Genomic DNA, 25155 nt, shown 5'->3' on the forward strand with positions numbered 1-25155 from the left:
TGCGCCGTTTCGCCCGAGGAGACGCGGTTTTCGTCTCCACAGCTTCTCCGCACAAAGAATTCATATGCGTCATGGTTCCACCGAGTGGACAGAGCGTCACGAGAAGATTAAACTTCGGCATTGACGAAAACAAGCGCTTGGAGACCGCGGGTTTGAAGCAAATGAGCGGGTAAGTCGGAGAAAAGGCGCACTTTTGACGTATGCTGCGGGAATGGGGGATCGGGCCCTCAGAAATATATTCCAGTGAGTGCCTTCTTCTCAAGATCTATAATCAACTGATTGACGATTATACTGCGGCTATAGTGTATTTCGCCATGCTTCTTCTTGGCCGACCGACTGCCGTTGTCAGTCTGGTATCTTTTTTAGGCGCATATGCCACCCCCGTCCCTAGCCCTAACTTGCAACAACTTCTGCGAGTGCCTGCAGGAAGTCCCCAGCAAGTGTTTAGAGACCCGCCCTTCACTCCGGGCCATCGTGACCCCTATGACCACAAAGTAGACTCGGTGGGGGAAAACCTGCATCCGTTACCATATCGCAATGGCGATGGATCAAGCGTGATGGGTCCGCAAAACAAAGATCGCCAGCGCCAAAACCCGGACCTTATGCGCCCACCGAGTACGGATCATGGGAGTATGGCCAACATGCGCTGGAGTTTTGCAGATTCACACACCCGGATCGAGGTTTGATACCTATACATTCTACTGCGTGGTAATCTGCTAACAAGATTCCAGGAAGGGGGTTGGACGCGGCAGACGACCATCCGTGAGCTTCCCACCAGCCGGGAGCTAGCAGGCGTGAATATGCGGCTGGATGACGGCGTCATCCGCGAACTTCATTGGCACACCGAGGCTGAGTGGGCATATGTGCTCGCCGGCCGAGTGCGAGTGACAGCGCTCGACCCGGACGGAGGTAGCTTCATGGACGACCTCGATGAAGGCGATTTGTGGTACTTTCCGGCTGGCCATCCGCATTCACTGCAGGGCCTCAGTCCCAATGGCACCGAGTTCCTCTTGATATTCGATAATGGTCACTTTTCCGAAGAATCTACGTTCCTTCTGACTGACTGGTTGGGTATGTCACTAGATGGCGTCTCTGAATTCTACCTATCCCCTCGGCTGACTCGTTCTTCCAGCCCATACTCCCAAAGCGGTGTTAGCAGAGAACTTTCGCCTCCAACCCGAAACGTTCAAGTCGATTCCAACGTCCGAGAAGTATATTTTCCAGGGCTCTCGCCCAGGATCCATCGACCACGAGAAACCTCGTGGCTTCCGACAATCTAAGACCCGTTTCACGCATCGGATGCATGAACAAAACCCTTTGCAAACGAGTGGAGGGCGAGTCCGGATCACAGACTCGACCAATTTCCCCGTGTCAAAAACGGTGGCAGCCGCCCATCTGGAAATTCAGCCGGGAGCCCTTCGTGAAATGCACTGGCATCCTAATGCTGATGAGTGGACGTACTTTAAGAAAGGTCGGGCCCGGGTCACCATTTTCGCCGCCGAGGGCAATGCCCGCACGTTTGACTACATGGCCGGAGACGTGGGCATCGTACCGCGAAATATGGGGCATTTTATAGAGAACTTGAGTGACGACGAACCAGTAGAAGTGCTGGAGCTGTTTCGGGCGGATCGATTCCAGGACTTTTCACTCTTCCAGTGGCTCGGTGAAACGCCCCGACGTATGGTTGCCGAGCATATTTTTGCGTCCAACCCGGAGGCTGCGGCAAGATTTTTACAGAACATCGAAGGGGCCGAGAAAGATCCCATCAAAGATACAGCATGATTATGCGGCACAACTGCACTTTTTGTGATAAAACCTCTGTTAAAGGCAATGTGACTCTCTGGATAATATGGATCTTCGAATAGCAATTGCAATGCACTTTCCATGGTTCATGGATGAAATGCCTTTCAAACGGACCCTGAACCTCTATGCCAGCGCCGACATCAATCACTTTGTGGATTGTGCCTTGATAAATTCCATTGCCCCCGGCGTCTCACCCCATGATTGATAGTTCCACATCAAGGTCAACTGCGTTTCCTCCACGCTTCCTGCAGAGGATGCACTAGGGCGCGCTGCCAGATGTCTTGCTGGACTTGCAAGAGCAGACCAGAAGTCCTGGTTTGCCTGCTGGATAGTCGTGTAGAGCACATTCACCTGGGTCTTCAGGCGTTCAGTTTTTGCCTGACGAGCGGGCCCATCAATAACATCCCCCCTTGCCCCGATGATTGAGCTTTGTGGAACAAGCGGCTGGATCATGTCAAGTATCTCCCGGGGGACCTCTGCGTTCAGGGCCGGAGCCCACTGGTTCAAGGACGTCAAATCCAACAGCCACTTGACCTCCGGCAAGGTCACAGCGACAGGATGACTAATGATTGACAGATTCGAAACCATGCGTCAGATTTCTCCTTAAGACAACCACTGCACTTCCAGTTGTCGACCCACTGCCTCCACCGTTGTGTGAGGGGCAGGGTAAGTCAAGATCCCCGACCGCACCAATCCTGCCGTACGTGTTGATAACCCCCAAGAGGCCTTGCAACCCACCGCAGTGAGCCTCCAGAGTCGCCACGATGTTCTGGCTCATTCTTCTGACGCTGCTGGTGGGCTATTTAGTACAACATGTGGTAGGCCTCTGGCGGTACAGGCGTCTGGCGCGTATCAGTGGCCTGCCCTATACCTGGTTTCCCATCTCGGAACATAACCTGGCCTACTTGATGCTTTTCGAAACTCGCCTCTTCACATATCTGGTGAATCAATGTCTCCCACTCTGGATATCCGACTATATCAACGCGAGTAGCTTCAAGTCGCGCTGGGCGGTGAAAAATCGCATGTGCAAACAGTATGGGGGAGTGTACATGTATGCGACGCCGGTGGGCTTAACCTGCAATGTCTCGGATGCATCGGTCGTCTCTCAGGTTTTTAAGGCTCGCCGCAGCTTTCCCAAACCGATCCATCATTACGGTGAGTGCCACTGGTCCATTAAGACATCGCGATTCGAAGTGGTGGAAGACCATAACTGATCACATAACGCCAGCTGGGCTTGAGATGTTTGGCCCCAACATTGTCATTGTAAGTAACTCGATTTTTATCAACGACGACCGAAGCTGATGAAACCACAGACTGAGAATCAGCAATGGTCTCACCATCGTCGCTACTCGGCATCCACATTCAACGAGAAGAACAACGCCCTTGTGTGGAAGGAGGCAATTCGTCTCACGACCGAGATGATAGACCGCTGGAGACAGAAAAATGTCCCATCTGCTTTGCAGGATGATTTCGTCGTTGCCGATGCCCGAGAAGACATCCTCAAACTCACACTCAACATTCTCTGCAGTGCTGGATTCGGAGTCAAACTACCGTTTCAGGGCAGCGATGAAGCCACTATAACGAACACCACGGGGTTGTTCCAAGATGCCACAACACCCCCTCCAGGTTACCATTTCACGTTTCGTTCGGTCATGGAGTACATGAATCATCGGCTTAGCTATGTTTTCGTGGCAAACGGTCTACTTCCCAAGTGGATTCCGCGAGCCTTGCTTCCATTTTTCAAGTCCGAATTCTGGATTTACGATGACTTGAAAAGCTATCTTCAGGCACTCATCACGACAGCTGAGCAAGAGGAATCGCCGACGCACAATCTGCTGGAGGAAATGGTCCGATCTCGATCAAAGCCGGCAGATATAGAGTCAACCCCCATAGACTCTTCAAATGCTTCGGGCCTTTCAGATCTGGAAATACAAGGGAATATGTTTATTTTTACGGTCGCCGGTCATGAGACTACAGCAACAACGTTGCGGTTTGCCCTTGTTCTCTTGGCTCTATATCCCGACACACAAGACGAACTATTTCAAGATATCCAGAACTCAGTTCGACACCAGCCTCTGGATCCTCGCGACTGGGATTATAGCACCCTTTTCCCGAAGCTGGTTACCCCATTATGTGTGATGGTCAATCTCTCCGGTGTTCCACAATGCGATTCATCCGATGCTGACTTTTCTACAGCTCGAAACCCTCCGATTGTATTCGCCAGTGGTCACCATTCCCAAATGGACCGCAGAGTCCGAGGCCCATATCACTTTCAATGCCCAAACCTTTACCGTTCCACCCTACACAACAGTAAACCTGAATTCCAATGGCTTGCATTATTCTGAAGTCTACTGGGGTCCCGATGTGATGGCCTTCTGTCCGTCACGTTGGGATAAACGAAACCCTGATAGCTTTCTTGCTAAAAACAGTGATATTGAGGGACTCTCGGGCCCGGGGCTAGAGCATAGCAATATTCATAAACCAGCCCGTGGCGCCTTCATCCCATTCAGCGACGGAAACCGGGCATGCATGGGGAAGAAATTCGCTGAAGTTGAGTTTGTGGCGGCGTTGACGGTCATCTTCCGTAATTATCGTGTCAGTCTCGAAAAGATCACAGCCCATGAGACCGAAGAGGCCATGCATGAGCGGGCACAGCAAGCCTTAGAGAACAGCTCGACTGTGATCACATTAGCAATGCGCAATGGAGTGCCATTACGATTCACAAGAAGGAATATGGGAGCAGGGTCACGATGAATGCCTTTAATAGACCCGAACAATACAATACTCGCATACAGATACCTTTGTGGATATTATCTTACCTCAATTCCTCTCTCAATGCCTGAACATATAGTCGGTCTGCATCATGGTGTGCTTTTGGTCCTCAACCAAAGTCAACCAACCCCTTTATAGGGTATGTTACCAGCCTAACAGCCTTTCATCTTGCTGGGTCCAAGGGAGACGTGAATAGAAATCTCGTTACGCGTCGTGTCATTGTACGCATTAAAACTGATATGGAAGAAATACTGCATCGCCGTCTCACGAACCCCGAACCGACTCGTCCAGAGATCCCCCATTAACCCTACCTACCAGCGCAACATCACCAGCTGCTAGGGCCGAACGTCTCACCCTCGGCGAGCTTCAACTGAATGGCCGTGTCCGCGACATCCATAGTGTTGGTGGCAATGCGTGTGCCCCACCATTCTGGGAACGATTTGCCGGTCAGGTTGAGCGCGAGGAAGATGAGGATGGTGCAAAGAGCGAGACCGACGTCCAGTCCGGCGGACAGGACATAGTTGTACTGCATCCACCATCCGCGCCAGCGGTTGCGGATCAACCTATTGAAGATGAATCCGACGAGACCCCAGCTGAGATAGTTCAGTGGTGTGGCCGGGGGAATGAGACCCGCTCCGCCGAAGATCAGTGGCGCGCTGAGATATCGGATGGGACTGCATGGGAATGCCCGGGCCCCGAAATAGATCACAACAGGGAAGAGCGCGCCGGCAATCCAGAAGAACATCAATGGCGAGTACAATTCCCCGATGGAAAACATTCTCTTTGGCCCAATCACACCCCATATCACAGAAGCGTTGAAGAAAACCCGGCCATTTGGGCAGCTGTAATGGTTGGGTTGGTGTTGTGAGCAGACATCCTTGATAGCCCCCAGCGCCCAGTTCAGCACTCCTATCTGGACTAGTGACGACCATAGCCCGGCGACCATCTGCGCGGCGAAGGTTACCCGTGGGGGGATCTTCATGTAGTGACCTGGGAAGAAGTTAGCGAGAAGGAAACATTGAGCTATCTCAGCTGATTATGTCTTACCAAGTTTCAAGTCCTGCGAGAAGTACATGCCCTGGTACATACTGATGTAGCCGTACGTCTTGAAAAGCATCATGGCCATCGGTCGACCCGGCTGCATGTACCCAATTACAAATTCGGTGATGACATTGAGGCCAATGTCGATGTTGGTGGACGCTTTGACAATTCCGAGAGGAATAAACCACACAGCAGCCATAATCAGGGCGATGAAGAAGGACCACCAGCTTAGATGCGTGGGGAATCCGAGCACCACCCCGAGGCCCATTGCGGCCATGATCAGGAACACTGTGGCGTACCACCACAGTGGCACGGTCTTGAAGCGAGACATGAGGCGGCCATGAATATCCTCGCCCTCTTGGCCAATACGGCGGAACCGGGCCCAGATGCCCGGGCCATGGAATAGTGCCGTATTAACAAGCACGGCAATGATACTGGCAAATGAAAGACCGTAACTGAGCATGAAAGTGGTGGACAAGAACAACGGCGAGTAGTTTCGGTACTTCTCGGCGTCAAAGATGTAGTCCGGAGTGAGAATCTTCGTCACATTGTACACCGTGGCGGTATTGTCATAACTGTTTGAGTCGCTCATCGGCAGGTATTTGAAGAAGAACAAGCCCGAGTAATGAATGGCCGGAGTGACAATCCAAAAGAAGACCACCATACCAATGAGGGTGTTGGCGATTGCGTACCAGGGTGCGATCAACGGACTGAAGTTGAAACCAGAGATCTGAGTCCAGTCAAAAGTCATGGGGATCAGCGACAGTCCACTCCATCCGCCAAACAGCTGGTTGATGACGACGTTGCTAGGCTTGATCCAGGTGACCCAAGCAAACACACTGAGGAAAGGTGCAATGTAGCCCGGGAACCAGTACCAGCAGAACGAGCCGATCATGGCGTACAGGAACAGACGGTATCGGCCGATAGTCCATCCAGACACCTTGCGGGGGTCGGGTTTCGAGTGGTCATGCAGTGCAGAGAACAAGGCAGTGTTGATCAGGGTCGACGGCCAAATCATAGCAGCCGGTGTGACCAGGAAACGCGTGAAGAAACCGGCCATGCCGAAGCCCAACATCTGTGTGGAGATACACATGAAGATTTCGAATGCCCAGCCAAAGTGTTGACCGTAGAAGGCACGCTGGGCTAATAAGACGTCTGTCGCATAGGCCGCACCACCACCGAAAGTGGCATTGGCCATGATGACCACGATAGCATGCTCCTTCTTGCTGAACGGACTCGGATTGAGATTGAACTCCAAGCCCCCGATGCGGAAGACCTTGTTGGGCATCAGCTTCTCCCAGGCTTTCCCCACGGGATAGGCGACAACCTGGGCAATGTAGGACGGGATAACAATGTAGGGCTGACGCATGGAAAACAGCATGTTCAGCGCCGAGCCAATGGTCGAGAAGATCAAACCAATGGTCCAGGCGCGGATGGTGTTGCTGTGGCCACCCTCGTCGACGTTGGGGACGGCTGCGCGCACCTCGGGGTATGGGGAGTTGTCCAGTAGCTCATGGGCAATCTCGATCTGGGCGCCCTTGTCGGACGTGTGCAGTGCCTCATCAACCTCGTCGATGATATCCACGGGCATGTTGGGATCCCAGTGGTGATGCGCCTTCAGGTTGCGCAGCTGGGCAAGCGCATCATCGGGTGCAGTTTCATCGGCCATGGCACCGGTGGTGACGGCGACTTTAGGCTCAACCTTCTCCATTATAAAACTGGATTGCGGACGAGCTTGAAAGGGGCGAGTGGAAAGAGAAAGGAAGAAAGAGAGAGGGTGAGAGATAGGGTGAAGGAGAGGGAGAGAAAGAGAGAGGCAGACCAAAACCGAGGCAGATTGCTTTAAACGCCAGGTGCAACCAGGCCCCGTAGGAATCAAAGACCATGCAGGCCGAATTTACCAAAGCGTGGTGTTTCTTGGGTTACACTCCCAGGATTTTCCCCGACTCTTGAATTCGCTTGATAGCATTTGGCATGCGAGCTTGATGGTAATAAGAGGGGACTTAGCGCATGGCTATCGCGCGAATAGAGGACCCTTGGTGCCCTTGGTGGCCCTATAGTTCTGTCTCTCATCTTATGAGATTCAATGGAATCCACCTGCTAGCGGGGCTTGTGGATTTCTTTTCCACCGGTCAAGATGAACAAAGACAGGTCTCCCATCGTGGCCATGGCCCATGCTAGCGCCGACTCGAGAAATCGTGTGTTTTCTACGCGTGCACTGGTCCTGATGCTAATATTTCTCTACAAAAATGGGTGATAACTATGCTTAGCTCGCATCAACCAGCATCTCACAGCAAATTCGTCGACCAGTTCATCGAGAGCGGCTCCATGGAAAGTAACGCATCATCCCCCAAGGCCCACTCAAAATCAGCAAGAAACTGCTCGTCCAGATGAACAGGCTCTTGTCGATCGGGTGCGAATGTAGCCGGTTGAGCGCCCCCAGGGTCACGGCTGAGGTCGCCCCCAGACCCTAAGCTTCCCGGGTCAGCCTCGGTGGCCAACACTACAGCCCGGGATTGAGGGTCGAATTCATCCCGCCACCACCAGACCGTGTCGAGGATATGGCTGAGCACCAGTCGGCTACGGATGCGCAGTCCCGTGTACTCGGACCCATCAGCTTTGCGAAATACTTTGCTGCTGTTCCAGAGCTGCGTGAGGATCGTCACCGTCTTGGCCGCTAGGTCGGTCCTTTCGACCGACATCTGCTGCGCCAGGTTGATGGCGAGGAAAAACGAAGATCGCGCGCGTACTGTCTCCAGGCCCTCGGTGGCCATGGGGCTCTTGAGGATGCGGAGGAGAGAGGTCGATGCTAAGAGAAGCCCAAACCCGATCTGGACGGGGGCCATGACCAAGAAGCCCAGTCGGCTCCCCAGAGCTTGAATATAGTCGATCAAATCGCAGGCGGTAATCATGAGCCGTGGTAGGCATGCCGTGGAAAGCATCGTCTGACTTTTGTAAAAATGAAAACTTTGGATCGCCATACGGCAGAGCGATGTATGAAACTTGTCGTCATCTGGGATTTCCCGAGTCAGTCGATAGGGGATATCCAGATCCCAACGAATCGAACAAAGACAGAGAAAGAGAAAAGAGCCGAATAACCAAGTCTTTCCCTGAAATAGCGTCTTAGACATACCTGTCACAGCTTGCAGTTCCAGGTCATCCACTTGGCTTTCATAGGTCCGCAGCAAAATGTCTAAAGCGCGCTCTTGGTCTAGTGACATAGACCGAACGCCATTTTCCAACACCGCTTCGCTGCAGCGTGCAATCAACTCTTGACATCGAAGCTTCAAGGCCAAGAATGGGGCAACCCTACCAAGGAGTACATGCCGTTGCGCGGGATCTTGTGCCATATTCATTAACACTCGTGGTGACTGGCCCTTGATGACACTTGTGCTGCCCTAGATGTCAGCGTGAGGAAAAGTGGAATCGCGATCTGCGGAACGAACCGTTGGTAGACAACAACCACATGAGCCCACAACTCCGATCGACGAGTCATGTCCGCCTCGGATGGCGCTGGCATTTTCACTCTCGAGAATTCGTGGCTCGACATGGGAATATGAAGTCCGTTCTGCATGGCAATGTGCAGCAGCATCCCACTCATTGGGAATATCACATCAGACCGATTCTCTTTGGGAAACGGCCAGGTCAGCAGTAGCAAGAAGCCCTGAATGGTGTGCCACGAGGGGAACGGTGACAGCACCGACAAGAATGCCATTTCGGTGATGCTCCGTGCCAGCGCCATCAGCAATGTCGGGTTTCGAGGATACGCCCGGCAGGAGACACCGATCACCGACCAGAACAAAAATGGAGACTGTGAGTAGTATGTGTTGGGACGAATCCGCGGATCAAGGATCGGCAGAAATTGCGCGTAGTATTTAAAGAATCTATCCTTGACTGTCAGCGATAGGTTGACTCCTTTTTCCGAGCACATACAGCGTAAACATGTCATCAATCTCCTCCCCGGTGACCCGGGTGCCGTCCAACATCCGCGACTGGGTCAGGTCAGCTCCTTCGAGCTCCGGTCCCGGATTTTGAAGTGCTGGTAACGGCAGGTTTGGTGAGTGTGATATAGGCGGCACGTCGGAAGAGGTTGGAAGCGACGCGGGTGCTGGTCCTGCCCGTCCTTCCATCTCCGCCGCTGCTGTGAGCAGGGCGATGGGCGACGGGTGCGGTTCCACATCTTGCGAAGACCGGATCTTCTGTCGAAGCTCCTCTGATTCCTGTTCTAATTCAGACAGACGTCTGCAGTGTAGCACTAGAATCAGCTTTTGGGGTCTTGGGTCAAGGTATGCATCATTCTGCCTACTTGCGTTTGTGCTCCCTCTTAAAGGGGTCAGATATAACACAACGTGCGCCGACCTTGCGGCATCGGGTACAAGGCTCCTCGGGGTTCAGATAAACATCACATTTGGCCTGCGACAGTGAGTATATACTGCGATTCCATGCAATGCCTGGCTCACTTTCTGCTGGCGGCACTCGGTACACGCCTTCTTCCCTTTCTTCATAGGCCTGCGGAGCTTCATGTGAGCGTGTTGATGGGAATAGGCAACAGAGACGTACGTATTCATCTTGCGGAAAGCACAAGCGGAAGCGGCGTCTGTATATTCTTCCCGGTGGATGTGAGGTTCGCGATGGTTCCCAGGCCGGTACCGGGATGGGGGGGTCATGTGACCGGGATGAGTCGAGTTTAAAATGAAGCGACTTTTTTCTCTTATCGACTTGGAGGCTTCGCTGGATCTTTCTCTTCGTTTCTCCCACTGCACCATCTACCGCTCATTGCTGGCCAAATCATTTACCATGACGGAGTCACCCCTCTCCCAAGATCTTGACTGACATTGCATATTCCGGCCCTATCCTCGAGAAGTGAAAATAACACTCGGAAAACACCATCCGGACGAATACCCATACCAAACAGCTGCGAACAAAAATCCAAGGACGGGCATGACTGCGACCTTGGGCCTACCAGACGATCACCAGCAGCCTCTATGGAGACGTGTGCCACCAGTCAGGTGAGACGGCGTGCAAAGGGTGCATTTCCCCTGGTCGGCTAAGGCTCTTGTGCAACCTGGTTGCAATCCTCATGCTGGGGTGGGGACATATCCAGTCAATTTTTGTAGCATTCCAGTTTACCTCGGATGGCAGACGTGGACTTTGTCGCTGGCGACGGTGGTAATGACGCCGGGTAGATGCAGCGAGCTCGATGTGCATGCTCTTGGAATACTATACGTCTGCTTCTATGCCGTCCGCTCAATTTTCTGCGATTCTTGCCTGGGAAGAGGGAAACCGTACTTCTTTCTGGAAGCACACTACTACAGTCTACACGTCTGGATATATCTGAGCAATGGCTTTCTTACGCCTCGCGTATCTCCTTCCACAATCACACTCTCGCCCACAAGCATGGCATACTTGCTCTCGACCCTTTTACCAATCCCTTTTACTTGACTTTCCAATTTAGGGAACCAAGGAGTGCCATCATGGCTGTTGGAGGCGACCCATCATTGCATGCCCTCATCTTGACATCACCACTAGCCACTCTATATATTGCATTGGGAGCCAAAAAGCAAACTCATACTTATCGTCACAAACTCCCGTGCGCATTTCCAAAAGTACATCAACCCAACTCATCATGAGTTTCGACCTTCCTACTATTGCTGAACTCAAGCGCGCCGCCGAGTGCGGACAACGCATCACGCCCGAGGATGTGTCGGTCATCTCACAGGCCGAGAGTGAATTAACAGGAAGCGGACCTGTTCGAGGTGGGCCAGCTGGTCGGTTCCTGAACATCCAGCAACGGATGGATAGTAGAGCTGACCCGACGCAGCCACCGCGCAGAGCCTGGCGATGAGGCAGATGAATTTTGACACCAAGATCGACGAGGTCTCGCGCAAGCCACAGAGCCACATCACACAGGAAGATGCACGGGAGATACAAGCAACCGAGGTAAGGGTTGCCTCGAAGACTTTGAGTCCTGCGATGACATTTTCGCCCCATAGGGTCGTGCCTTCAACAAGCCCCCAGGCGTCGGATCGGTCTCTGCACAGGTTCGGTCCATTGCCAATCGCAACGAAGCCTTGGGACTTCCGCCTGTTGCGGCCGATGTGCCCGTTTATGTCACCAAGGATGATGCGCGGGAGGCCCAACAGGCCGAGTCATTGATCTACGGCGGGCAGAATCCTAGCCGCGGCATGGCGGCGCAGATGCAGGTCAGTCCCTGGATCGCAGTACATGAGTGGACGTTAACCGATGGATGTTCTGTAGAGTGTGGCGGATAAAATCGAGTATGCTCGGCGAGGGAGTACACTATCGAATCAATAGATTCTATACATGCAGGGAACATACATAAAATCAAGTATTCGTCTCAAGGCCAGCTCTATGGCAATAATGCCCAGCAATACTCAATCCTGTAGCCGCCAACGACTGATCCACTAACCTTACGCGGGAACCATCTTTCAGACATTCGGTCTACTCATCAATTCCCTCGACGTGGCCAAGTCGAAATTTTACGGAGACGGCGCTGGGGTGACTGGTCACAACTGAGCCCGAATTGCCCTTGACACCCCTCCAAGGAGACGTAGTGGGTGGGTGGGTGTCAATCTGCTCCCAGTCCGAACGAGGCTTATATTTGCATGATTCTAGCAAAGAATGAATTTGCCGTGTTCGAGTACAAGAGGTTGTGGCAAGAGATTTGGAATCCTCGATACTATAAGAGGAGAACATGATCGAAAATACATCCGTGGATGTAATATATCATGCAGAACACATCATGTACAATATCGGGGGATGTAATATAACAATAATCGACCATCCATGCATATAATCTCCATCGCGATAGTCCCCCAGAGCCTATCGTAAAGAAAAGCAGGATTTGGAATGACCAAGTGGCGCACGGCAGGTAGCAAATACCTGGCCGCACCCGCCATTCATTATGGGCGCGCCGGGTCGCCGGGACATGACAAATTCTGAGAGAAGTGGCCACCGGGGAGATCTCGCGGGCTCTTAAATACTCGCCTCCTTCTCTCTCTCAAGGTCCCCAATTTTGAGCACCTTGCGAGAATTCCATCTCCCGATCTCATCCCAATTATGCCTCTCACTGGTCACTGCCTTTGCAAAGCCGTCACGTACTCGGCCGACGTGGACGAGCCTGCTATCACGGCCTATGATCATTGTGATGACTGCCAGCGTCAGAGTGGCTCGACTTACTGTATGGAAGTGTGAACAACTGCGACCGAACCCGCCTGCTAATGATTCCAGCTCTCGTCGCGGTGGTCCCCAAGGCCAAGCTGGCCATCAACGGCCCCACCAAGACCTGGTCTGGCAAGGGAAGCTCAGGCCACGCCGTTCACCGCGTCTTCTGCTCCGAGTGTGGGTCGCCGATCGCCCACGACCCCGACGCTGCTCCGGAGATCATCGCCCTCAAGGCGGGCACCCTGGACTGGGAGATCAAGAAGACCCTAAAGCCGGTGGGTGGGAAATGATTTGATGATTATTTGATTATTTGACAGCGACTGACCTCTCGATGGTAGACCACCGAGATTTGGACCGTCAGCAAGCTTCCCTTCTGCCAGGAGCAGCTCGCCCACCCCTTCGAGCATATGCCTCAGTAAACACTCTTGGGTGGAGGCATCGTGGATATCCAGTTGATGAGTGATGACAATCAAAGAAAAGCAACAAATAATCCAATACGATGAAAGTTATTTGGCCCAACTTCTGTTCTTTAAACATAGCCATGCCTCACCTGCCAAGTAAACCCCAAGACCGTCCCCTTTGGCACCAACGTGGGACAGATCTTCTTCGGCACATTTTGAGCCACGACCATGAAGGAAAAAAGAAAAAAAAAAAAAAATTTCCGGGTTGTCATAAAAAGCAAGTGGCCGTCCAGGGCATCATCAGGATCTCAAGCCCATGGCGGGTCTTGTTCGATCATGTCGACTGGCACTCTGTTTATCCGTGATTCGCGCACCGACGCGAACTATGAAATTCCCATCCATCGGAATGCAGTGCGCGCTACAGATCTACAGCGTATGCGGGCACCTTCTATCGATGCCGATCGAGCGGACCAGGTCGCCCACGGGCTCCGTGTCCATGATCCTGGGTTACAAAACACCACCGTGGTGGAGTCTGCAATTAGCTTCTCGTGAGCATTGTGGTTGTGCCCTAAGGAGAAGAAGCTAATGATGAGTCCAGCGACCATGAACGTGGCATGTTGCTGTTCCGAGGATATACCCTCGAGCAGCTCTGGGACGCAGATTTCGAAGACATGTTTCACCTGCTGGTGTGGGGAACTCATGCAACAGAGCGTCAACGATCGGAGTTGAGCCAGAAGTTGGCCCAGCACATGCTGGATGTTCCCGATGCGGTGCACCAGGCAATCATGAATCTCCCGTACGAGCCCGCTTTAGCAACGTGGCAACTGACATCTAACACCATTTTGCCGGTTATAGACGCACAGCAAGTCCGTTGCCACTCCTTCTGGCAGGCCTTGCCGCATACCTGGCATGCCAGCCCGATGTAATCCCGGCATCTTCGAACCCAACCCTCTATCAGGGAAATCTCGATCTGGCCGACCAAATGATTCTAAAAACGGTCGCTGCCTATGCTGTGGTGTTTGCGCGCGTCCGATGCCACCGACTCGGCATCGTCTGGCGCCCAGCTTCCCCAGGCAGGGCTACTACAACAATGTGTTATCGATGGCTGGCCTCGTGGACGCAGCGACTGATCGCCCCGATCCTGTACGATTGTCATGCTTTCGGCGGTTTGCCATGCTCAACGCCGATCATGGAATGGCGTTGTCAGTCTTTTCCGCGCTTGTTACGGCCTCGTCGTTGACCGACCCCATCTCCTGTCTGATCACCGCAGTGGCCGCTGCCCATGGTCCCTTGCACTTTGGTGCCACCGAGTCTGCACAGCGGGCTCTTCGTGAAATTGGACACCCACAGAATGTCCCTGCTTTTATCGACCAGGTCAAAACTGGACAGCGAAAACTATTTGGCTATGGACATCGTGCCTATAAGGGCGTCGATCCCCGAGTGCGCCCCATCCAAACGATTCTGCAAGACCTCATACAGGGTTCCAACCCTCTGTTGGACATTGCCCAGGCTATTGAGATGATGGCAGGCAAAGATGAGTATTTTCTCTCGCGTGGATTATACCCAAACGCAGACTTTTATGGGAACTTTGTGTTCACCGGCATGTGAGGTGACCTAGGAGAATCAACATATTGACAAGAGTATTAACATAAACGCAGTGGACTAGAGCCTGAATTCATTCCAGCAGCAATGCTGTCCCATCGTATCATGGGAATTATGGCACATTGGCGAGAGTACATGGGTATGCCTCCCCGAATTGCCCGAGATCCTCGGTGAGTTCTGAGTTAATCAAGCATAGTCACACGCGGTAAGCTCTTTCGGCCCTCTCATATGTATACAGGAAATGCAACTCCGGTGTCAAGCTCCGCTGCAAGACTTTAATAGGGCGAGTTTGCGAAACTGGCGTGTTTTTATCGGTGGCGGGAATCCCTCCAGTCGCTTTCCCCTATTTCATGTCCTTAAGCTTCTACGCTTTGCATAAATGTTGCCCTGTGCCCCTTTTTCCGGACCTTGACTACTTGTATATTGCATCCCTGTCTAGTTCTGCGTCGACTTCCAAACAATGAACAGAATTAGCAACCCAGGATCGCTTCAGCTCCAGCTGGGGACCCATGAACAACCCAGCCCCACGACGCCATTGTTGCGCCCATCGTCCAGCACCGAGCCCTACTCCGTGTTCACGACTCGCCAGAAGCGCTTGATTATCTTGGCTGCAGCGCTGGCTTCCAGCTTCTCTCCTCTGTCGGCCAATATATACTACCCGGCCCTGAATTCCATTGCCAAGGATCTGCATGTCACTCCGTCTGAGATCAATTTGACCATCACTACCTATATGGTATGAGTCTCCCGCAACATACCGTACATGTAACTCATTTGTGTTTGCCCAGATATGTCAAGGTCTTGCTCCAGCCTTCATGGGCTCACTGGCAGACCAAGCCGGCCGTCGACCCGCATATATTTGCTGTTTCCTGATCTACATTGGGGGCAACGTTGCCCTCGCCGTTCAGCATCACTTCTCTGCGCTATTAGTCCTTCGTGCTGTTCAAAGCTGTGGCAGTAGCGGCACTGTTGCGCTTGCCTCGGCGGTAGCGGCCGATATTATTACTTCTGCCGAGAGAGGTATGTATTTGGGTGTTGCGTCGCTCGGAAATATTCTCGCGCCGTCTCTGGGACCAATTCTTGGTGGCGTATTGAGTCAATACCTGGGCTGGCAAGCTGTGTTTTGGTTCCTGGCCATTGCCGCCACGGCGTTTTTCTTGCCCATGTGGGTTTTCTTCCCTGAAACCTGTCGCGCAATTGTCGGAAACGGGTCCATCGCCCCGTCGGGTTGGAATCGGTCTATCTTCAATCGCGTTTATACCTCACGGCACTCGGAAACTAGAGATCCCGTCGTTCATTCCTTTCGTCCTCTCCATAGGACTGTGACAACTCCGAATCCTTGGTTTACCCTACGTCTATTATTTGACCGGCCAGTGAATTTGGTTCTACTGGTCAATGGGTTTGTGTTCGCTAGCTATTACGCTGTCACGGCTGGAATCCCGGCACGATTCCTCGCGCTTTATGAGCTGGGAGACCTTGGAATTGGGCTATGCTTTATTCCCGCAGGACTCGGCTCGCTCGTCAGTGCAACGGCAAACGGCATGATTGTCGACTGGAATTATCGACGGATGTTCGCCGGAGCAGGCCAGCCAGCACATAAATCTCAAAAGCAAGACATCATCACATTCCCGATCGAACAGGCAAGGTTACAGATTGGACTCCCAATGACCGTATGTTTCTCCCAGAGGAGTATGCTCTACATCCGACCCGGTTGATGACTCTCATATAATGCTTTAGGTCTGCGCTGCGACCTCGATTGCCCTCTTTGGGTTTTTAATGAACCGAGGACCACCCCTTTGGGTTGCACTTCTCATGGTATTCATCATCTGCTTTTGTATCACTGCGGCATATAATGTGATGAATGTACTTATAGTGGATTTGTACTACACAACCCCGGCAACCGCTATGGCAGCTAACAACCTTGTTCGATGCTTCTTGGGTGCCGGTGCAGCTGCTGCGCTGAATCCCCTCATTCAGCGACTGGGCATACAATGGACCTACTATCTCGTGGCAGGGGTTTTGGTAGTAGTGAGTCCACTCCTGCTGGTTGTTTACTACAAGGGCTGGGAATGGCGCCGAGCGCAGGCTGGACTACCCAGATAACTGTAAACCTCATGATGCCTTTCTATGCTTGCAGTTGAATAGACGCTGAGAAAATTTAGCGTATCGGAAATTAATATTTTGGTTCTATTCTCGGTGTTTAATGTATTCTGATGTGGGATATATTCTTCAACTCCAGCAGGTATTTTACTCCACCGAAAAAACGAAAAGAAAAAACAGCTTGCCACTTATATAATGCCCTGTTGGCTTTGGGTCCTATACTTTCTTCTCACCACCCCAGCCCATAGTGTGCTCCTTTTCCCGCTACATGGCCAGAGGCTTCACATCCGGTACTCCGAAGGGCAATGGATCTCCCCGGGGATGACCCTGGATATTGGAGGTATGGTAAACCAACTCGCGACATGAACATTTCTAACCACTGCCTTAGCCACTAGGAGAATCCCGGAGATCAGCAGTAGTGGCCTTCGTTGCAACACACATTACGTGGTCTTTTTCCTGGATCTTGACGTGGTGCTGCCTGCAACGGTCATCCAGACTGTTATTCTGCACTGGTACCAGCCCAATCTTGTGGCAAACTGCACACCCAGTCTTTCCTTCACTCCACTTGCACCAGATGAGGGCCGGCATTCCTTCAACGTGGCCTCATACATCGGTCCTCAACCGCCACCGGGCTCACACCACCGTTACGTCTACCTGCTGTTCGCGCAGCCACCCGCCTACAAGTTCCCTGACTGCTTCTCCCATATCCCACCGGAGACGATGGAAGCTCGTGCCGGGTTTGATGTGAGGGAATTCATGCGTGCGGCCGCATTGGGTCCGCCTATTGCGGTGAATTATTTTTTTGCGCGCAATGATAAACCCGATGGGAACCATCCGTCACCATCCTCGAGTGCAACAACAACTTCGTTCCAGTCTGTGTTCTGTGACACGAGTCCTACCGGTTTGTGGCAAACTAGGGGAATTTAAGGGGCTGCTTGTGTGTCGACCACTCTCTAGGGGTGGTTCTCGTTGTTCTGCATCATACAGAAGTAGGGTATCTATGTCTCTATCAGAAGCCCCAAAACACCACCGCTGGGTCGGGTTTCCTGCTACGAGCTGGACATAATCCGGAATACCCAAGCCACCTATTTACAATTCAGAGCTCTCAAATACTGTCCAGCCATAGGAATAGAGAATGATGGATCTTGAAAAGTGGATGTTTTGGTTCTGCTCCACCGTTCTATCGGGCAGAGCACAGGGTATAGTGGCCAGTCTATGTCATCAAGAATTGGATAATCCCAATTGAAGCTCCCTATCTTTTCTCAAGAGCAATGCTCGTTACAGCCCTCACTATTCAGATGTATCTGCCCGAACCAGAAAAGAAAATAGAAGAAGATACCAAGGTTCTGGAGAGCATAAAAAACTGGAAACTGAGCAGCAGAATCACAAAGCAGCAGGCATCTAACCATTTTCTCTACGGGATTGGACTAATATTCCGGTTAGCATAGAAACTCCCGGAGTATCAATCAATTTGCAAAAAGGAAACTCAATAAGGGGATCTTGCCAGCACCACAAGCGAGGGTATACAAAGTGAAATTGCAATACCATACCACATTCTAACATCTCCGAGTCCCGCCACTAGCCCGTCGCTTTTGTATGGCCCGCGAATCAATCAAAAGGCACATCAATTCCTGCTGGGCAGAGCATGTAGGACAAGAGCATTTGTCATGCATGCTCTTCCGGATGTAACTTTGGTGGTGCCTAGGCATGCGAGTGAGCTGTACAAGCCATAGATAGGAAATGACATGTTTGACGGATTAAAGTCACGATGCATCTACTCACTCCATTGCCCATGGCTTTGTGCCGAATACCAAATCAGTCCAATAAGCCTGTCAAAGTCATCAAAAATGAGCACCGGACAGCTCCCTAAGAGTGTCAAGGTTCGCTCCACTTGCAATGCCTGTCAACAGGCCAAAATCCGCTGCAGTCATGAGAAACCCTCGTGTCGACGATGCCAGAAACATAAGATCGACTGCATCTACAGCGTCTCTCGACGGCTGGGAAGACCGGCAAAGAAAACGGATCCACGGTCAACCATCAGCGATCAGGATGGAGGTTCACCGTCGCCGATAGAAGGTATTTCCGATGAGAAGCGAACCCAGAAACAGACAAGGAAGAGATACCAGAGCTCCAAGTCGAAGACTATGGGATCTATAAGCAAATGTGGCAATGCCTCTCAGGATATCCCCATCGGTGATAACACTCAGATGCCCATTCTTATGGAAATGAACTCAAGCGGAGTCTCTGGTGAGCACAAGCGTCCTCTGATCAGTCATACAGCGGTTAACCCTCCATGCAGAAGGGCTTGAGATGGATTTACCGCCAGAAAGTTGGTTGCAGGAGTTGATGTCGACACATATCAATGACGCTGTTAGTACCACGACTTCATCGCTGGTCTACGGCGATGTCAGCTGGGATGCCCCGTTTGAGCTCTTTCCAGAGAGCTTTAAACACCATGGGCCCATCGATGGCTACCAGTCAGGGGATGAATATCTCTCAGTGCCCATAATACCCGAATCGGCTACTGAAACAAGCACAAGTCAGGACCTCAACGTGTTTCCCAGCTCGGCTCGAAATGAGATGATTGAAACCTCAATTTTACAGGATACAAATACGTCTCCATGGGCATGGTCGTCGAATGCGAGACAGGAGTTGCAGTCATCATCGGATTGTCAGATGCTGGATGTGATGCCTTCACTGAGTGTTGCAAGTGATCAATTGGACCCTTCGGCTAGGTTCCAGTCGTCGGAAGACAGTAATGACGACGATATGTACTCTCCGGAGAATTCAGAGATCGATCCCCTTCCAGTCGAACCACCAGGTTACCACTGCGGCTGTTTCAAACAAGGCGCCAGCGAGTTGGTGGAATCTGGGCTTCGGACCGGTCGAAGCAGATTCTCAAGTCTTGATAGTATTTTGGTCTGTCAAAGGGAGCTACAAAATCAGGCAGAAGTCATCCTGCAATGTCGATTCTGCCCTCAATCGGAAGCTAGAGCGAATATGCTCATGATCATCATGGTGACCATCGATAGCTTTGTTACGGCACTGGAAGCAATCTCATCCGCGGGGGCATGCGTCGACGAGGAACGATCACCTTTGGGAAAAGGGCAGAATGAACTGGGTAGCGGCTTTCAATCTTATATTGAGGCTCTTCCGTTGCTTGTAGGGGGGTTTGTAGTGCCTGTGGAGGAAAAGGCTCGGTTCATTCGACACGTATTGCAAGCACGCCTGTCTATGCTGCTACTGACCATTCGGCGCATCCGTGTTTGTACACAGCAGGTCCTTGCTATAACCCCCTCACGGGGACGGTTGATGATGATGGGGGAAACGGACCGTCGGTTGCAGTTGGTCATCATGAAGATTAGCATGGTTGGGTGATAAGATTTGGCAAGAATGGAAAGCTGGCGACCTCGCACAATCTTGTCCACCGGGTGCCCTACCTAAGTATCAACCAAATCCAGAATTCAGCAATTTCCCGAAGTTCCGTAGATAGTAAGGGGTTGAGAGAGGACCCGTTTGAAACTCCATGCCTAGAATGGATACAATGATTGCGACCTTGGTAGATAAGAGAGCGACCTGGCTTGATCCGTCCGCAGGGACACTCTAATCTTCTGGTCAAGGTGTCCATCGCACGCCAATCTGCAAGGTTGTGAGCCAAATACCTGGCACATCATTGTGTGACATTCGCAGTATCTTGAGAGCCGAAGATGCTCTAGTGAACGTGATCTCGACTTCCTGAGCGGGTGCGTGTTGGGCTCTCCCTAGCCGGTAGGGGCCTGTGAGACGTTCCGAGGTTTTGTCTATCCACACCTGCCTCCTCGATCCCTGTAATTCGCATCTATATTTGGCTCCCATAGTTGAGAAAGTCGCACTGCCATCCACCTTTTCATGTTAGCCTGTGCCGGTATTTTTCGAAAGCAATGCAAGATACCCAAATTGTTTGATATCCTGGGTCATTCTCGATATCCACATAAAAGAGGAGTGAAAGAACTTGCGAAAGGCCATTCCTACGCCCCAAGCAAGATTATCGAGGACTGGTTGCTTGTGACCTGGGTGTTGTTCTTGAAGCTGACATGATTCCAAAAACCTCTTGTCAGTGCTCATCGAACGCGCTGCAGTTGATGTCTGCGCTCCAGAATGTCCAGACTGTCGTCGACGTCGAAACCATTATTGGCCTGATTCAACGCATATGCGAACAGGGGCAAATCATGGTCAATTGCAAGGGCTGCATGAAAATGCCAGAGTCTTCCATCGGGACACTGCCAGTCCTATCTGAGCAGTGTCTGCCGCTTTTCGACGCGGTGTGCTCCGCCTACAATATTTCAACCCAGCCGGAGCTATTTGATATCGCGGTGGTGGCCTTTGAGCAGCCCCCAGCCCCCTTTATCTGCATCCGGAGCAGGGTGACACTGGGACACATCGAGCTCGACGACGAAGAAACCCGATTGTTGGTCCGGACTCTCCTCGCTCGAAGCTTAATGAGTCTGGTTGAGCTGATGAGAGGATTGAAGGGGGTCCTACGGGTATTCATAGAGAGCACACATGTCCATCGATCTGGCACAGCGACACTGCGAGCGTGTGAATCTTCCATCGAGTCCACCATGAGCCGGCTGTCGTTAATAATGCAGCATATAGAGAGGGGATGCAACACAAGCTCGCTGGCCTAGGGATGATGGAGATGTCAGTCATATTGATGGGCTTTGGGGAAATATCACTGGCGACGTCGAAGACCTGCATCAAAGTGATCAGAGACGACTAGAGACGAATCAAGCCATACTGAGCCATGTACGGATATCATTGAAACTTCGCTGAAAGGAACCATAGAAATACTCGCATAGGGGTCTGAAGAATGCATGCGAAGGATGAAACAAAGCAACTCCCCTTTTCGACCATCACTGAAACCCAGATGTATCACCCATCCTTCTTCCCTGTTCTTCTTTCATGAGTATGGTGGCGAGAGCTGGCTAGTTGGGCCAGGGACGCTCAAAGTGGCCGATCCACTGACCCCATCCAATGACTTTGCCGATCATGGCCTGCTTGATGTCTTGCTTGGAGGCCTTCTCGGGGCTGTCGAACTGCAATGGCGCATTGAGAGCGATGATCGTGAAGAGGTAACGATGTTTTCCGTGGCCCAAAGGTGCACCGGCACCGATGTATGAGGAGCCCACAAGATTCGGAATGTAGCGCCAGCCAGCCCTGGTCAAACGTGACTTGGGGGAACCGTCATGCACTTGGATGTCGGCAGGAACCGCAGTCGTCACTGAGGCGGGAATGGCCCAAAAGAGGCCGTGGTGGATGACCAGGGACGGAATAGGCAGGTCGATGTCTTCACAGATCAACACATACTCCTTCACTGCCGCCTCGGACTCGGGAGCATCCCAGCACAACTCGGGCAGGCACCCGACGCCATCCTCGGCCAGGCAGGTGTATTGGCGGGGCAGATCAGAGCCAGATGGACCGCAGCCCACGGCATCAAGGGTCATATTGGGCTCCGGGTGGTCATGGAAAGCCGGGCTGTGGATGATCTGGCGCGACTCATGGTTTCGAATAGGATATAGCAAGCGACCGAGAATGAACTGAAGATAGTGTAGAATAAAAGCCATGGTGCAAGTAGAAAGTCAAGGTGCCAAGTGACTGCAGACACGAGTGTGAAAATTGAAGGCAAGAAAGAGAAAAAAGAAGTGAGAGACGAAGATGTTGACTTGAGAAAGACACATCCCCCGGTGCCTGCCTGTTGAGGTTGTCCTGAACCGGCCCGGTACCGGCAGGCACGGGTGTACCTGGCAGGAACCTTCCCACGGGCTTTTCATGGGTGGCTCATCTGGTACCGGGCGGGTACCTGCGTGTCATGTTTATTTACTGATAGCATCGACATATGGACTGTCGAAGTAACAGTGCCAGTGGTTATCGATGTGAATCCTCATTGTAGAAGAATATATACAACGGAGGGAAGAGTTAGCGCCGATCATGACAACGTCCCCGAGGCCTGCTTTCCGCCCGCATCCGATGAATCAGCATTGCTCGTTCTCCTCCTCCCTCGTTCGCTTCTTCAGTCTGGCTTCCAGGCATCTCCTCCTCCATGCTCTCTTCTATCCTCGCTGCCCTCCAGTTGCCGTCATCCCCCTCTGAGGGGGTTCCACAGCGACCCCCGCGCTATCTAGGCGAGGATACTACACCCACCAGTCGCCGAGAGATCCTGGGTTGGTATGCCTACGGGATCGCAGCCGAGGTCTTTGCTGTGTCAGGTGTCGGTTCGTTTGGACCGTATGCTCTCACTCTTGCTCAGGAGACTCACCCCATCTTGTAGGGTCTTTCTTACCTCTCACCCTCGAGCAGCTGGCGCGAGAGCGCGGCACCCTCCATACGAGCCACCTCCCCTGCGTGGGTCCTCAAGCGCCGGCAAACAATGGCACGCAGTCAGCGAATGACCAATGTGTGGTCGGAGTTCTGGGGCTCGATATCAATACAGCCAGTTTTGCGCTCTACACTTTCTCGGCTGCAGTTCTCATCCAGGCCTTGACGTTGGTATCATTCAGCGCCTTGGCTGACTACGGTATGATTACAGACAAGTCGGGCTAAGAAACTGGGCCCGTCGCAAAACCTAACGGACTGGAAAGTTAACAACGTGTTTCTTCCGATCGCGTGGGTGCAGGGAATAATCGCAAAACGTTGCTCTTGGTTTTCGGCTTTGTCGGCTCCGCCACCAGCATGCTGTTCCTGTTGATCGCGCCCCCGGTATTTTTCCTCGGTTCGATATTGGTCGTCGTCGGTGTCACCTGTCTCGGATCGTCCTTTGTTGTACTCAATTCCTTTCTCCCTGTCTTGGTCGCCAATGACCCGTCTATCCAAACTGTCAAGGGCGAGGACGGGGAAGAGTTATCGAGCTTGGATGGCAATGAAGATACCCCCGGTGAGAATGAATGGAACGAAGAGGACCATTTGGATGGGACGCGACCAGTGGACCACTCAAGCTCTTCTCCCGAGGATGCCCGAGGCGCCACTCCAAGCTCATCTTCGCCAGAGCTCCAGCTGTCTACTCGAATTTCGTCCAAAGGGGTAGGTCTCGGCTACTGTGCGGCGGTTTTTGTACAAATTTTGAGCATTCTTCTGCTTGTAACTCTCTCCAAGACCTCTCTCGCCAAGGCATCGGGCACCCTTCCGCTACGATTCGTGCTCCTGCTGGTTGGTATCTGGTGGTGCGCATTCACTTTTGTGTCACGCCGCTGGCTCCGCGCTCGCCCGGGACCCCCGCTGGATACACTTTCCACGCCCGGCACTGCTCGCTGGCGGGTATGGCTCCGGTTGGTAGGATTTGCCTGGAAGTCGTTGTGGCAGACCATCAAGGTTGCCGTTCAGCTCCGCGAGGTGGTTGTCTTTCTTGTGGCCTGGTTTCTCTTGTCCGATGCCATGGCCACAGTCTCTGGGACAGCGATTCTCTTTGCCCGCACGGAACTGAAGATGAGCACGACGGCGGTTGGCCTCCTGTCGATCACGGCGACCTTGTCTGGCATGACGGGCGCGTTTCTCTGGCCGCATGTTTCTCGGCGATTCAAATTGCAGTCTAACCAGACCATCATCCTTTGCATCGCGTTATTTGAAATCATTCCGTTGTACGGAATGCTTGGCTTCGTTCCATTTATCCGCAGGTGGGGCTTCCTTGGGCTGCAACAGCCGTGGGAGATCTTCCCTCTGGCCATTGTCCACGGAATTGTGTCAGGTGGTCTCTCCTCTTACTGCCGTTCCTTTTTCGGGCTTCTGATCCCTCCCGGGAGCGAGGCGGCATTCTATGCTCTTTACGCGGCTACGGACAAGGGTAGCTCGTTTATTGGCCCTGCCGTGGTCGGGGTGCTTATTGACGCGACCGGTCAAGTGCGGTCCGGCTTCTTTTTCATTGCAGTGTTGATCGTGATGCCTATTCCGCTGGTGTGGATGGTGGATGCGGACAAAGGCCGTCGCGAGGGTCTGGCAATGGCAGATGTGCTGGATAAGTCCCACGGAGAAGCGGAGGACGCCTATGAAGCAGAGGGACTGTTGAACCCAAATGCCTAGCTGCGTATATACTGTAGAACCAGCCTGAAGTGTCGAAGAATTGGAGATCTCCGCGTCTCCACTCAACAACAACAGGAAGACAAGAAAACAAGAATAGAAACGAGAGATGTGACGTTTAGCTTTCTAGGAACAGCAACTGGTCGCGATGATCATACGCGCTATGGAGCGCCAGCTGGCTGTGTTGGTTGTCGATCGCACGATGTTG

At 52.4% G+C, this 25155-nt stretch overlaps 11 protein-coding genes across 11 annotated transcripts; 7 read left to right on the forward strand and 4 right to left on the reverse strand.

The window, feature by feature from the left end:
- Nucleotides 1–314: 314 nt before the first annotated feature.
- Nucleotides 315–1782, forward strand: NUU61_005927 (Oxalate decarboxylase OxdC; the record flags this gene model as incomplete). The annotated part of the gene is made up of 3 exons (XM_056656455.1): nucleotides 315–680; nucleotides 732–1071; nucleotides 1133–1782. 3 exons carry the CDS (start codon nucleotides 315–317, stop codon nucleotides 1780–1782), a joined length of 1356 nt encoding a protein of 451 aa, XP_056509255.1.
- Nucleotides 1783–1947: 165 nt separating this feature from the next.
- NUU61_005928 (uncharacterized protein) lies at nucleotides 1948–2391 on the reverse strand (the record flags this gene model as incomplete). Its single annotated transcript, XM_056656456.1, has 1 exon — nucleotides 1948–2391. One exon carries the CDS (start codon nucleotides 2389–2391, stop codon nucleotides 1948–1950), a length of 444 nt encoding a protein of 147 aa, XP_056509256.1.
- A 176-nt stretch (nucleotides 2392–2567) lies between these two features.
- NUU61_005929 (cytochrome P450) lies at nucleotides 2568–4557 on the forward strand (the record flags this gene model as incomplete). The annotated part of the gene is made up of 4 exons (XM_056656457.1): nucleotides 2568–2958; nucleotides 3032–3066; nucleotides 3117–3944; nucleotides 4000–4557. The coding sequence occupies 4 exons, from the start codon at nucleotides 2568–2570 to the stop codon at nucleotides 4555–4557; spliced, it is 1812 nt and encodes a 603-aa protein (XP_056509257.1).
- A 343-nt stretch (nucleotides 4558–4900) lies between these two features.
- optB (small oligopeptide transporter, OPT family) lies at nucleotides 4901–7327 on the reverse strand (the record flags this gene model as incomplete). The annotated part of the gene is made up of 2 exons (XM_056656458.1): nucleotides 4901–5565; nucleotides 5623–7327. 2 exons carry the CDS (start codon nucleotides 7325–7327, stop codon nucleotides 4901–4903), a joined length of 2370 nt encoding a protein of 789 aa, XP_056509258.1.
- Nucleotides 7328–7904: 577 nt separating this feature from the next.
- NUU61_005931 (putative C6 transcription factor (Leu3)) lies at nucleotides 7905–10283 on the reverse strand (the record flags this gene model as incomplete). Its single annotated transcript, XM_056656459.1, has 6 exons — nucleotides 7905–8629; nucleotides 8750–9009; nucleotides 9063–9500; nucleotides 9550–9858; nucleotides 9923–10029; nucleotides 10077–10283. The coding sequence occupies 6 exons, from the start codon at nucleotides 10281–10283 to the stop codon at nucleotides 7905–7907; spliced, it is 2046 nt and encodes a 681-aa protein (XP_056509259.1).
- Nucleotides 10284–11242: 959 nt separating this feature from the next.
- NUU61_005932 (uncharacterized protein) lies at nucleotides 11243–11931 on the forward strand (the record flags this gene model as incomplete). The annotated part of the gene is made up of 4 exons (XM_056656460.1): nucleotides 11243–11384; nucleotides 11438–11556; nucleotides 11610–11819; nucleotides 11875–11931. 4 exons carry the CDS (start codon nucleotides 11243–11245, stop codon nucleotides 11929–11931), a joined length of 528 nt encoding a protein of 175 aa, XP_056509260.1.
- A 765-nt stretch (nucleotides 11932–12696) lies between these two features.
- NUU61_005933 (GFA family protein) lies at nucleotides 12697–13220 on the forward strand (the record flags this gene model as incomplete). Its single annotated transcript, XM_056656461.1, has 3 exons — nucleotides 12697–12817; nucleotides 12868–13076; nucleotides 13140–13220. The coding sequence occupies 3 exons, from the start codon at nucleotides 12697–12699 to the stop codon at nucleotides 13218–13220; spliced, it is 411 nt and encodes a 136-aa protein (XP_056509261.1).
- Nucleotides 13221–13538: 318 nt separating this feature from the next.
- On the forward strand, nucleotides 13539–17828 carry NUU61_005934 (MFS transporter; the record flags this gene model as incomplete). The annotated part of the gene is made up of 10 exons (XM_056656462.1): nucleotides 13539–13750; nucleotides 13801–13998; nucleotides 14058–14404; nucleotides 14473–14806; nucleotides 14861–14974; nucleotides 15279–15537; nucleotides 15590–16471; nucleotides 16539–16829; nucleotides 17178–17241; nucleotides 17290–17828. 10 exons carry the CDS (start codon nucleotides 13539–13541, stop codon nucleotides 17826–17828), a joined length of 3240 nt encoding a protein of 1079 aa, XP_056509262.1.
- Nucleotides 17829–18721: 893 nt separating this feature from the next.
- On the forward strand, nucleotides 18722–20279 carry NUU61_005935 (Zn(II)2Cys6 transcription factor domain-containing protein; the record flags this gene model as incomplete). Its single annotated transcript, XM_056656463.1, has 2 exons — nucleotides 18722–19148; nucleotides 19201–20279. Coding segments are annotated over 2 exons (1506 nt in total), but the record flags the coding sequence as incomplete, so codon positions are not given.
- A 1586-nt stretch (nucleotides 20280–21865) lies between these two features.
- On the reverse strand, nucleotides 21866–22504 carry NUU61_005936 (YbhB/YbcL family Raf kinase inhibitor-like protein; the record flags this gene model as incomplete). Its single annotated transcript, XM_056656464.1, has 1 exon — nucleotides 21866–22504. One exon carries the CDS (start codon nucleotides 22502–22504, stop codon nucleotides 21866–21868), a length of 639 nt encoding a protein of 212 aa, XP_056509264.1.
- Nucleotides 22505–22980: 476 nt separating this feature from the next.
- NUU61_005937 (uncharacterized protein) lies at nucleotides 22981–24950 on the forward strand (the record flags this gene model as incomplete). The annotated part of the gene is made up of 3 exons (XM_056656465.1): nucleotides 22981–23152; nucleotides 23209–23454; nucleotides 23554–24950. The coding sequence occupies 3 exons, from the start codon at nucleotides 22981–22983 to the stop codon at nucleotides 24948–24950; spliced, it is 1815 nt and encodes a 604-aa protein (XP_056509265.1).
- Nucleotides 24951–25155: the final 205 nt, after the last annotated feature.

The sequence above is a fragment of the Penicillium alfredii genome (genome assembly GCF_028826965.1).
Source record: "Penicillium alfredii strain IBT 34128 chromosome Unknown utg000009l_segment0_segment0, whole genome shotgun sequence".
Lineage (NCBI taxonomy): Eukaryota > Fungi > Ascomycota > Eurotiomycetes > Eurotiales > Aspergillaceae > Penicillium > Penicillium alfredii.